The 13,299-nt window shown below is 45.5% G+C and overlaps 2 protein-coding genes across 3 annotated transcripts; both read right to left on the reverse strand.

Moving 5' to 3' along the window:
• Nucleotides 1-339: 339 nt before the first annotated feature.
• Nucleotides 340-5,882, reverse strand: OSTC (oligosaccharyltransferase complex non-catalytic subunit). Its single transcript, XM_082315005.1, has 4 exons — nt 5,461-5,882; nt 5,117-5,210; nt 3,328-3,525; nt 340-1,920 (listed from the first exon to the last, which is right to left on the reverse strand). Exons 1-4 carry the CDS (start codon nt 5,597-5,599, stop codon nt 1,902-1,904), a joined length of 450 nt encoding a protein of 149 aa, XP_082171131.1. The 5' UTR covers nt 5,600-5,882; the 3' UTR covers nt 340-1,901.
• A 3,173-nt stretch (nt 5,883-9,055) lies between these two features.
• On the reverse strand, nt 9,056-12,930 carry RPL34 (ribosomal protein L34). 2 transcript variants are annotated; one of them, XM_082315318.1, is made up of 5 exons: nt 12,818-12,930; nt 11,878-11,951; nt 11,685-11,784; nt 10,833-10,936; nt 9,056-9,183 (listed from the first exon to the last, which is right to left on the reverse strand). In XM_082315318.1, exons 2-5 carry the CDS (start codon nt 11,940-11,942, stop codon nt 9,099-9,101), a joined length of 354 nt encoding a protein of 117 aa, XP_082171444.1. In that variant the 5' UTR covers nt 11,943-11,951; nt 12,818-12,930; the 3' UTR covers nt 9,056-9,098. The 2 variants fall into 2 exon arrangements, with proteins under 2 accessions (XP_082171444.1, XP_082171445.1); XM_082315319.1 differs by lacking the exon at nt 12,818-12,930 and adding an exon at nt 12,367-12,576.
• Between the last annotated feature and the right edge of the window lie 369 nt (nt 12,931-13,299).

The raw sequence follows: 13,299 nt of genomic DNA on the forward strand, positions 1-13,299 counted from the left end.
CCAAAACGAACCAATCTCCAGTTGTGCGTTCTGACATCTTCCTACCTAGCACACTCCTAATTTCTGGGTGGTCTGTCTTCTGCTTTGCATTTGTTTTCCTGGTTCTCTCTGTGCCTCATGCTTTGGCAGAGGATCATTCCAGATCTAGTTCGTAGCCTGTGACCAAAGAAACATAAGGGATCATTTAACCTTGTTTGTTGCAGACAGAGTCATCGTCTTAGTTTTTGTCTCCCAAAACTGTCTTCTACATTGCAATTTATAAGTCCACTTTATTTGTTCCGGGTTATGTCACCTAGCATGCAATTATAATTAAATTATTTCATAGACCACAGGCGTTCAACTATGCCATTAATGCCACTGTTTAAGAGAATGCTCATTTAGAACCAGCTGCAAACTCGGAGGCTGAACCTGACGGCAGCAGGACAAGTACTGCGCCAGAGGGATCTCTATTATACTCAGTGAAGTGACTTCCTGGTTTGACTTCCCTCTCAGATGTATCAAAAAGTTGCCTTATGTATCCAGTTGTTTACTTACACAATATCAGCACTCCCCCATGAAGGTAAACATATGTCTCACCAAAACCAGAGTGACCAAAAGATAACTGCTTTGAAAAGACTGGAAACTTCGCAGTTATGAGCCTCATAAAACAGCTTAAACTACCTTAAATCTTAATGACAAACATGTAAGATGAGCAAATGCAGAAGTCACATTGTATGTAAGAATGAGGGAGTGGAAGTGACATATCCTGAAGACAGATGATTAACAGCTAGCTCAGAAATTTGACTCAATATGTGAACAGTAATACTTCACAATTATGGGAACAAACAACATTTCTCACTGACAATTATTATACAGATGAAAATAGTGCTTCAAACACATATGGCTTGCAAAAAAGACATTTATGGAGATTTAGAGGGATCTTTCCTTCCCCCAGAATGCAATACACTACTTCAATGAAACGTGATAGTAACATTCGATCTTTTAAAATGAAGACAAAGTAAGTTGAAGCCTCGCCTCTCACACAAAAAAGCACCAGCTTCAGAAGTTTTCTTGGCTGCTGCTAACAGTATGTCATTTGGATACAGTACAAGTTCATGGAAAATATGAGGTTTCTTGTATATGATATTTAAAAAAAAAAAATCATTATCCAAAAGTGAAAAATAAAGCTGAAATTATGTGGTCAGGGTATGGCATGGCATCTCAAGCCTGGATGTAGAACAGGCCATGCACACAAAAAAAGCTTCAGAAACTGCATAGAATTAAAATAATTTTCTAGAAAATAAGTTTTATTTGGCTCCTTTCGTACACTTTTTCAAAAAGAAATGCACATTCATACAGTTTGCCTTTCCCAGTGCATGTCTGGATTTGCTCACATAGAGCCATTAATATCAAGGCAAAAGATGCCTTTGAAATCATTTCAGACACATTGTATTTTGACTGTAAAGCATCCAAAGTTACTAATTTTCTAATTATAACTTGGAAAGAAACGTTTCAGGTGTTTCTTCTCTGATTCACACATATAATTGTCCCACACAGGGAAGAGGAGACAGACCTGCAACAAAGAACTGTCAAGCCAATGGCTAATACTTATTTCAGGTAGAGCTAAAGATAGGTTCTCTATTTCATACTGAGTTGGGATATAAAAGAAAAACCCCACTAGGTAACTTGCTCTTTTCAAAAGCTCTACAACAGAAATGATAAAACATTGCTTCAAAACTACAAATCAGCCATTGATAGTGAGAGTTTGTTTGCAGAGAAAGCACTCTTTCCCCAGTTGTTTCTCATGGCCAGGTCTCTCTCCTGTTGATGGTGACTATGGAATTTGTTTCTTGCTGCTTCTTCTTAAACACTTCATGAAGAGGAGTAAATTCAGTTCGGGCTTTCATACATCACAAGAGGTACTAACCCATCAAGTAGCCCCTACAGAAAAAATATAAGTTAGAAAAAAAGTTAGCAAACACAGGCAGCACTCCTCAAAAAATCAAGAGACATATGGTCTTAAAACAAAAACTTCCAACTGCCAAAAACTCTGCTGATCAAGGCTGTTTAAAACAATAAATCCTGTCCAAGGTACAAAATGGCCAGCTTAACTACATGCTCCTTCCTCAGTTGATTTTCTTCAATGAACACTGAAAATGGATTAGCCTGTTCTCAAACTAGCTTCAGTAATTGTTTGGAATTTTTGAAGCCCAGGTTACACCCTATGAAAGGTTCTGTATTTGCACCCTTTACACAAACTACCAGTGTTAAGGTATTTGGTATAACCTGACATTTTCTGGCATTCAACGCAACTCTGGTCTCTTTCTCTTCCATTTCTCTGAAGCCCTGTTTCTTTAATGAGCTTAACAAAGAGAACTGTTAAGACACATGTGTACTTGATGAAACAAGAAAATATATAGCGTCGATGAAGCAAGAAAATATTGAGCAGGTCCCTATCCAGCTACCTGCTGCCAGGGAACCCATCACTTCTGTGTCATGAAATAAAAATTTTAACTACACTGCAGAGGTTAAAAAGATATTTAAGAAAGAAGGAATGGCTGTCATTGTTAAGTCAACACCTCCTGGAGCTACTCCAGAAATTAACTACCAGTACCTCCAAACGTCAAGTTTCAGCTATTCTAAATGAAACAGATGGACTGAGAAATAGAGAGGGGGAAAAAGATTGAAAATCCTACATCTGGATTTTGCATAGCCTGAAAGGTCCAGATCTTTCATACTTCTTGATCTGTGAATATAGATGTATTAAAACGTCACATATATTGTATGCTTCAACGTTACGTTCAGTTTTCCAGAAAAAAAAAAAAAAAACAACCAAAAAAACAACTGAGACATCATCTTTACTTTAGGACTGCTTTGGATGTTTCTGAACACTCATTACTGCTGCCATCAGTTCTTCTAGTTATGATCCCTCATGTACACTGTCACTATAAAGTACTCATTTGCCTTTCTTCAAGTTCTTTGACACTTGTTTTTCTCCTCAAAGCCCTATCTTGTAATTACTTTTACCTGACCAGTACATACTCACCCTACCTAATAAATATAATGAATTTTATTCATTGTAAGTCAGACTCATTAATCATATCTCCTGACATACCAGAAACTGTCACCTTTTTTTAACCACAACACAATCTTACAGTAGCTGGCCCCAAAAGCATCCCACTTCATTCAAGATAGCTTGTTGCAAAACAGTGTTGGAAAAGAGCAACTTATAGCCAATCTGCAGATCTTTAGCATACCTCATTGTATTTTCCGATACTCTTAAATTTAACATAGGCACACATGAGCCACAAAAGAGAAGAAAAGCTGAAAGAGTATTAAATCACTTACGGTAATTTCATCCTCATGAAAACTCTGGCCATGAAGAAGCTCAAAAGCACGCTGACAAATCCAATAAAGAGCAAAAGAAACCTATTCAGCTTGGGTATATTTGGTGCATTGGATCGATCCAGAATTATGAATCCTAGGCCACCCATTGTGAAGAGGAAGCTGGATGCAAGCCCTTCCATAATATATTGCCCATTTACTCTAAAGAAAAAAAAAAGGGGGGAGAAGGGAAGAAGAGAGTGTCAGAAAAAAATTAGTTTTAAGGAAACTAGTTATATTTCAAACTCCATCCACTCAACCTGCTTTAGCTGTACAAATACACAGGATAATTAACTTTAATGGCTGACTTTCTAACAAAAAGTAGGTATGGAAACTGATGTTATGCAGTTCCATTAAGGCTTTAATATGTAATTCATCTCCGGGACGGACAGTCTGCAAGGTGACCAGTCAAACATACTAGTGGTTTTATACATAATTGTGTATACTAATGGCTACCACGCAAGCTCATCAGTTTTCACAAATATCTAGTCCAAAGTAGCACCTGGTTTCACAGATGACTCGAGGCACCATGACCCCTGGGCCGTGGAGCTTTCCAAGTCTTACTTCCATCCCAATGTTTAGGCAGCAGTGCCTGAATCCTCATCTCAGTACAAGTCCCACTCAAAGCACTATGTCAGCGCATGAAGCACATCTACTGGTTCCAGCACACAGCAAAAGTGGTTCTTGCCTGCAGTATGTTTTGCTACCGGCTCACTGAGCCTGCACATAGATTGTGGGGACCCAGCCTGAAAGTGTCCCGGCTCTCTGTCAGTCCACGCTGCTGCATTTCCTTCTTAGAAAGCTCAGATGGAGAGAAGGGAAGCCGAGATGCAGAAAGAATATTGCACCTGGATCACGAGTCTCCTGATTCCCACAATCACCGAACCTCTTTCCTATCCTTGTAATTAGCAATACTAGCAACCTCATAAAATCGGCATGGATGAAACTACTGTGGATGCTAATACAGAAATGAAGATTATCATTATTGTCTCATATACTGAAAACAAACAATTTCATCTTCTTTCACGTTGTTTTCACTGAATCGTACTAAAGTGCTATCAACTTCCTGCAACAGCCTGATTCACCTACATTGCAACAATCCAAGCCAGTCTGAGACATACACTACATCTAGCCCAAGTCAAAAATCTGTGCATGAGGCATGTCACAGACCTCACAGATTCAAAGAACTTTTTTGGTATTTACCGAAAAACATTATTTGTTTCCACACACATAAAAATCACAGTTACAAATGTAGATTTAACCCTCTTCAGACCAATTTGTTACTAAGCAGTCTCTAGCTTATTTTCAGCAATAGAAGCAAAAGACTCAAAGACTCAAAGGTGTGTTCCCCACCCTCAGACACAAGAGTTCCAATTACATTAGAGTTTAAAAGGCCAGAACCGAAAGTTTCACAAACATTATGTATGCGGCTATGAAATACGACCAAATGTGTCTGCGTCCGCTATAAAACTCAACTTTAATAGCAAGGGTTTGGAAGAAAGAGAAGTACTGCCAGCTCAAAACTTTATTCTTACTAGACTAAGTTTTAGGACTGACTTTTTCTATTTCCATTGATTTCAATGCCTTTTTTTGTTTTTTTTTAAAATATTTGCAAACCAGGAATGATATAGAACAGATCCTGCCTTGCACAGAGAGCTCAAAAATACAGACGCACAACTCTATGATGGGTTTATTCCCTTGTGCTTAGGCATTTGCAGCACCTCACTTGGGGGGGACAGAGCCCTGCTCCTACCTGTATGCCAAGAAGGCCACCGGCCTCTGATGCCCGTGTTCGTCTGTCATCGACCCCACGCTGGGAGGTTCCACAATCACGTCATAGATAATCCCTGTGGGGAGAAAAGCAAGCATCACCTTTGACTGACAGCGACAAACAGCGAGAACTGCTTTAACACCGCAGGGAGTTGGCCGAGGTTCGCCTTTTACGACCGATTTGCAGCCGGACAAGTGGTCGGCAGCAGCAGCGGCGGCGGCGCTGCCACCCGGGGCAGGGGCCAGCAGCCCGCCCCGCAGAGGAAGAGCTACTCCGTAAGCGGGGTCTCCCGCTGACACCGCCCGCCCCACCGGCCCCGGCCTCACCTCCGGTGATGAGGAAGTAGGACACCACCACCAGCGCGTAAACGGTCATGGCCGAGGGCATGTGCACCCAGCTCGGCCGCTTCAGCTTGATGTTGGGGCACTCGAGCACGGCGAAGGGCAGGCGGTACAGCGTCTCCATGGCGGCGGTGCGGTGCGGCGCGGCGCGGCCCAACGGACAGCCGCCGCAGCACCGCTGGTCCCTGCCCGCCTCGCCCCGCCGCGGCCGCCCTCCGCCACCGGACACGAAGGCGGAAACGGAAATTGGCTGCCGCGTCCTGGCAGGGTTAAATTAACCAGTTAAAAAGAAGCCGATCTAAACGAAACCACCCAAAAGGGACGCCCAGGCGGGAATGACCGACATAAATCACAGACTTTTTTTTGTCTGCGTAAAAACGCCTGGAAGCGCAGTCCGCCCGCCGCCGGAGGACCTACCCATCTGATTCACCTGCCAGGACCCAACAGCCCTGACGTGTCGGTGCTGGGTAACGGCGAGGCGCTTGGGGCGGGGCCGGGGGCGGGGCAAAGGGCGCGGGCCCCGCCCCCGGGCTGGGCGGGGCAGCCACGTGGCCGCCGCTCGCCGGTTCCCGCCGCCGGGCCGCGGGCGCGCCCGTGGCTGCAGCAGCGCTCGCCGCCGGCCCCGCTCCCGGCGGCCTCCCTGCGGGGCGGCGCGACGCCGGCCCCAGCCGCCGCCGAGCCCCGGTGTTTGCCGGGGAGCCGGGCCACGGTGCCCCTTGCCTGCGCCGCGGTGTCGTTCCTGGCCCACAGCCGGAGGAGCGCCCAGCAGCGGCACACCGGGACCGGAGGGGAAAAGGTGTCCCAACGCGGTAGCCGCTGACAGCGAGCGGGTACCTGCGCGTACACAAACCATCTTATGCGCTCCTCTCCACGTGCAAACACCTCGTGGCCCAGGCCGGCAGCAGGGCCAGCCAGCCTCAGCTGAGGCTCAGTGTGGAGGGAAGCACCCAGGCAACACACGGGGGAGAAAAAGTCCCCGTTTTGAGTGGAAGCTTGTCTAGTTCCTCTTGGTTCATGGATAGGGATGAGGAGAGCCCTTCCCAGAGCAGTTCCTGTCTTCTCTATGCCTTTACTGGAGCTGAGGTCAAGTCTCCCGGCAGCACGGGAAGCGTTTCCTTCAGAAATGGCACCTGACAGCCAGGGACCGAACCCAAACACTAGCTGAAGAGACACAACAGGTCCATAAAAAAAAAAAAAAAAAGAAAAAAAAAAAAAGACAAACACCCATACATAAGACGACTGATGCCTTTCAGCAGACACAGTTTAACACTGGACAGAGGCAGTAAAAACCACCTCAATACCAAGCCCTCACTCCCAGTTACATGTTCGAAGGCCAGGCTGCAGCTGAGCACGCCCCGCCTCGCCGAGCCACCCGACCTGCCGCCCACTGCATGGGGCACCCGCCGGCAGCCCTGAGGGGCGTCGCGCCCCAAATGACTACCCCCATACCTACGCTGCAGCCCTCTGCTCGGAGAATTACTTTTCAAAACTGTTAAAAAAAAAAATTAAGGGCCTTATTACCATTTCACCGACGCTTGCCTAATAACTGCTTTTATTTCTGCCTGCAGTGGTGATACCACTTCTCCTGACTCATACCTCGGTTGCCTTTCAGTGCTGTCACGTCATTATAATTAGCCATTTTCAGTCTTAGCCCTCCTGTTTGGAAAAATCTCCCTCTCGGTGCAATCTGCCTGTCAACAGATGTTTATGACATTTCTCCTAATTATTCCAGAAGTATTCTCCCTCCATCTTGCCTCCTTTCCAAAAGCCCCGAGGAAAACTCTAATCTCACAGCTTTTGATGTAAAACAAGAGCGCTTTGGGGGCAGGTTAGACACGCCTGCCCTACTTGCCACTTCTGCTTTAAAACCATTTTTCCAGCTCACCGAAGTACTGAAGTTCGTACTAGCACAGTAAGGCAAGAACTAATAAAATTTTAACCTTGTAAACTAACTATAGTAATAGCACCTAAAAATGTCAGGGTACCGTTAGTCTTAAAACCTCCTTTAATTAGCTACAACCTTTGGAACAAGTTTTAGCATAACCCAATCTGAGGAGAAACTGTTTGTACTTAAAGCTATATGAGTTAGCTGCAACATTTGTCCATTTTGAGAATATTGACAGAATTATTTCCAAGAGGTTCTTGGGGAGGTACAGCTCCTTTCACCATGCATGGTGTTAAGTCAGGTATCCTGGACCACAGCCATCTCCTGTCACCAAACCCAGGAGGCACCAACACCACCGCTGTGAGTTTGCAGGCAGTTGACCCAAGGTCCCAGCTAGCTGCTGCCGAAAGGGCAGGTCTTTTCATCAACCCAAGTTTTCTGTGATCTGTTTCTTGGCTGATGGCACAGCCTGACACGCTTCAGAGCTAAGCACGGTGTGAACAGGCAGCGTACAGTCAGGAAAAATCTGCACGCATCTCCCATAGCCACAGCCTGAGCAGATTCCACAAGCGATGTTAGAAACCTCTTCAAATGGCATCCTCGATGCTCCCAGTAAGCCTGCACACTCAGTAATTACTTCTCCTCCTTCCTTATTCCGGTGGTTGAGCTCACTACTTTTTGAAAAAATAGTTATTTAAAAATCCTGAAGATTTGTTATTGGTGAAAATAGATACCCACTTCTTGTCATACAAAGTTCCAAAATCCAGAGCTGGGGGTGAGGAATACCACTGCACCCACGGGTAACGCAAGAATTATCCCGAGTGCATTAAAGCACTCCTGGGTAGTGTCAGAGGCACATTTACAGTTCTCTCTACACAACAAAATGAAGCAAAGCAGCAGAACAAGCCCATTGCCACCTTTTACAATTGCTTTTTACATTACCATTACATCCTCAGTGATAAAGATCCAACAGAACTTTGCTTCAAGTTTCAACACCAGAGGCCTAAATTGCTACTCTAAAACCTAGCTCTGGAAGCCATTAAAGGTCTACCCCACCTGGGCCCCGGAGCTCTGCTTGTATCCTACCTGCAACTCCTGATCCAAGAAGCACCTAACAATAAACAGAATACAACAGCTTTCTTCCAGGAGACCCAGATGTAGCAGTATGTAACCATCTCGTGGGTACAGCACTGGCCTCAAGAAGTCAGGCACTTCCCCCCCACCCTCAGATTTGAGTAACTACAGCACATACTATTGAAAAAAACAAAAAAAAAACCCCCAAAACAAAAAAAAAAAAACACCAAACAAACTACCTTAGGCCCATACTAGTTCGCCTCTTCCTCATCTGACAATCTCTCTTCCAGTCTTTAGTCATAGTCTCCCTTTGTTTGCTTTTCTTGTTCAGATCCCTAAGTTTCTTCTGAGCCAAGTCCTCTGATGTCATCATACACAGCAGTTGCCATGAACAAAAAATTGCATTGCTTGAAGTTACTCCAACCCCTCCACAGGACTGTGAGACAGTTCTGTTAAACCAGACCTCCTTCCACCAGCCTGACCTCCCCGTCTGCAGGCAGCACAGAACACAGCATCCCCACTTAAGGGTTTTGTTGCACCAAAACCCAGTTCTGCATTTAACAAGCTGTGAGAAGCAGCTCTCACCAGGTTTGACTAGCACGTGGAATGACAGGACACGAGAAAAGTGGAGCTTTCATTTATTGGGCTGAAACTACAAATAGATTCACTTTGACTTCTGGCTCTGTGCTTGTGCCTTCAACACTTTCACAACGATCTTCTGCTCCTCAATAAGAAAAGCTCGTTTGATTCTGGAAAGGAAAAGCAACAACTTTAGGACATGTAGCCGTTTAAGTGAAAACACAAAAATAAGACAAAGTTACAATTAGTTTTGCTGTCTCCAACATTTGTTGCACATGTGGTGTTAGTTCCACAATTACATAAAAAGAGAAACCATCGATGTTCTTGCCAGCATCAAAAGACAGGGACAGTGGCACGGTATGAACGTAGAAGTTTGGGGAAGGCAGCCTAGCATGCCTGCAAATTTAGGGTGAGTGGCTTGTAGGCAAGCAAAGATAATACCTGATGGCTGAACACTGGAAAAATTACCACCTTCACTAACTTCAAAGGTAAAAAGCAAAACTCTTCACTGGCAAACTGATTTAGCTGTTCTTAAAGTCAGAATTGGTGTGACCAGTCGTGGTCTGGTAAGCTCTCTTCCTTAGAGCTAAAGAAAACCTTATGTGAGTCCAGTTATCAAAACAAGAACAGTTACCCTCTCAGGATTAAAGCTTCCTTGCACATAAACAGAGAAAACCCTGTCAGGTCAAGTCATGCCTAAATATGACTATTTCTGGAAGACATATAGGGCCACCATGCAGACAGACCTAAGTGACAGTAGTCACATCAACAGCCTTTTTATGATTTCAAGTTAAAAACAGAACTATACCACACGCTCTTCTGCCTTGGAACATTAAAATGCCATTCCATGTGCATTTAGTATATACGGCTACTGTTGCAGTACACAAAACCTACCAAAGATGCCTAAACAGACACAGGAGAAAATCTGCCAATTACAGGGAAGGAGGTGACTGTGCTTTTTAGTTTAAGCAGAATAAGGCATACCCATGTATTAAAAATGATCTATCAAACTCAAAGGGTTTGGGAAAACAGTCAGAAAAAAATTGGCTTTTAATACATAAAAGTTATGCTACGTATCTGCAGCTGTAACAACCTGTCTTCAGTGGCACCTAATGCAATTTAACTTAGAACTCACACAAGCAAAAAAAAAAAAAGAAATGGAGGCAAGATTTGCACTACAGATGAAAAAACTGGCATTAGACTGCTGACTCCGGAGATCTGCTTTGATTACTGTTCATAGAGATGACATATTCTTTGTAATACACCTTTTTTCCTCCAACTTGCAAAGGAAGTATAGGATGTACAGCTGTTACCCAGTAAAACTCAATTCAGTGAGGCCCAGCAAAGGCCATCTTAAAGCTTAAGCACATAAAGATGCTCAATATGCAACCAATTGGTATCTTTGAATCCCAAAACACCGCAAAGAAGCCAAAAGCTCAACTGATCTTACACTACTATCTCTGCAAAAGACAAAAGAACAGGACAACAGAAGAGAAAAATCTTTATACTGTAGGGGCTGAATATAAAATAAAAATCCAGAATGAGCAGACTGTTTAGCACCAAAGCAACGGTGCAGTAAGGAATCACGAAGAACATAAACTCCCTACAAAGGAGCTCCACATGCAGCAACTAGCTCAAATCCAAGGGGCAAAAATCACACACATCACTGCTCATGTGCCCCATGCTTACCCCCTCCATTTTACTACACCAATGTCAGACAAGAATCTTCAAAATTTTGTTCCACATTATGAAAACAGTGAGATGCAAATATCTCATATGAAGTAACCTCAAGAATAAAGTTAGCTTTCTGTAAGCTTACCTGTCACGGACACACTTAGCACACATGGAACCACCATAGGCTCTGCTAACATGCTTCTTCGTTTTTGACAGCCTCATAAGAACTTTAGGACGCACAGCACGAACCTACAGAAAGCAAAAATGAGAAGTGTATAGTAAGATGGTAATTTTGGGTAACATCCATATTAAGGAAACTCACTCTGATAGGTTAAAAAAGTAGCACCACCTGAAGCTGACTACTCAAGATGCAAAAAAGTGACTGAAGTCACAGCTTGTTGTACAAGCCATCTCCAGCACTCCTAAGCAGATCTCTTCATTCTACCACAGGGGTTCAGCAATAGATTGATCGTTAAAAAACTGTTTATAAAAGATTGTTTTCCGAAGTGTAGGAACTGCTCAAAGATAGACATGACTCAAGCATTCCCATCACTGTTAAGAGCAATAGCACTAACCAGGAACACATTTTGGAGAAAAATATCATGTAACAACATTCATTCCTTTTTTCTAAACCTGAAAGTCAAACCTGACTTACGTGGGTTTTTTTAAAGCCTACCTAATAAGACTTTTAAATGTGCTACAGAATCACCTCAGTCTAACTCTAAAAATTTCAGCCAGTTACAACTTATAGAACAAGAAGGTTCAGATATAACAGCAATGAGAACCACAAGCATTTAAAAAGCACTTACTCTTTAAGCTTTCAAAGCTTGTTTTACCAGTTAAACTTCACAACATTCAGATAAAAATTTTTAAAGAAGAACATTGTTCCAACAAGAATTCATCAAGAAACAGGCACATTACCTGAACAGGCTCTTTGTACCGAAAAAAAATGTTGCTGTAAAAAAAAAAAAGTTATGCCAGTAAGGCTAATACTTACACCACGAAGTCTTCCTGGGCATATACCACATGCCGACTTTGGCGCCTTCCCTACTTTCTTGGTGTAAAGGTAAACAATCCTGTTCCCGGGTGTTCGGGACCTAAATACGGCAGAAAAATACTAATGTAACAATCAAAACGTAAACTTAGCTTGCTTAAAAATTAAGTTCTCTTAGAAACTACGTCTTACTTACAGTCTGGTCTTGTTGGAAGCTGTGTTGTAGGACAACCTACGGCGGTAGGTCAGGCGCTGAACCATTTTTTACACCTATGTTAGTCAAAAACAAAGCAGCACTAGTTTAAGGGCTCAATGTCCACATGGAAGTTCACGTATCACAGCATCACCTGCACTGAAGCACCAAGCTAGCTCTGAATCAGCAGCTGCTGATTCTGTATTGATTAAAATTAAAACATTTCCTCATCAATGACAGCCAACACAAGTACATTAAAAAAAAACAAAAAACCAAACACATGACAGTGGATAGAATGTGATTTGCAATGAAGATTCATCCTAACTAACTTGAATGCAGTCCACCACCCTGGTCTTGCCTGTATGATGTCACGCTCCTCTAGAAAACTGTTTAAAGCTTTGCCAACTGCATGTTTGCTAGTCAACGTAAGTTTCGTTGGCAAGGCCGAAAAACGAGCTGAAGCAAGCACAGCTCTGCCTGTTCCCACCTCACCTGACAACAAACCGCGTCAGTCACACTCGAGGCCCAGGCCGGAGCCTTCTCCAGGCCCGGCATAACGCGACGCGGGCAGCGAAACCCGCCGCACCCCGCTTCTGCAGCGGCGCAAGGGAGTAACGCCCCGACGAGGCGCCCGCCGCCTTCGGAGCCCCTCAGGGCAACCCCCCGCCGCCGGGGCCGGCACTCCGCGGGCGCTGAGCCGGGGGAGGCGGGGCCCAGCGCCGCAGCGCCGGGCACAGGCTCGCTGCGGCCCGGGAGACGCGGGCCCCTCTCGGGAGCCCCGCCGCGGAGGCTCGGGGAGGCCCGGCCTCTCCACCGCGCAGCTGTGTCCCCGCAGCCGGCCCCTCACCACAGCCCCCCGGGCCCGCTGGCCGCCCCCAGCTGCCGCCGGGGCGCGGATGGGGGCGGATGGGCGCCGCCAGCCCTCAGCCTCCCGCCGCCATACCTGGCGCCGCCGGACCCGGAAGAGGAAGCGGAAACGCGCGGGTCAACATTGAAATAGTGGCGCTCTGGACCCCGGAAGGAATAGCGGCGCCTGCGCGCTTGTAGCCCGTCTCCGGGCGGCGGCGGCGCAGCGCGCCGCCATGTTGTACGGCAGCGGAGGCGCAGGGGTGGCGCCATGTTGGGCGGCTGAGGCGGGGCGGGGCGCCGCTCAGCGGCAGGACCGCGGCAGCCGCGGGTGGAGGTGCTGGAGGTGCTGGAGCCGGGGGGACGTGGTAAAGCACGGCAAAATCCTCTCTGCTGCCGATGCTTCCCTTTTCCCAGGGGTCCCACGCACATGCTCTCTCCCCTCCACACACACTTTTTAAATTTTTGTATGTTTTGCTGAAAAGCTGTTTTTTAGAACGCCGGGTTCTTTCCCTTAATACACGCTCCCCGCCTTCAGCGGTCGGCATCTTACAAGCTTCCTGAGCCGGGCCGTGTTTT

This window comes from Platalea leucorodia (genome assembly GCF_965183815.1).
Source record: "Platalea leucorodia genome assembly, chromosome: 6".
NCBI lineage: Eukaryota > Metazoa > Chordata > Aves > Pelecaniformes > Threskiornithidae > Platalea > Platalea leucorodia.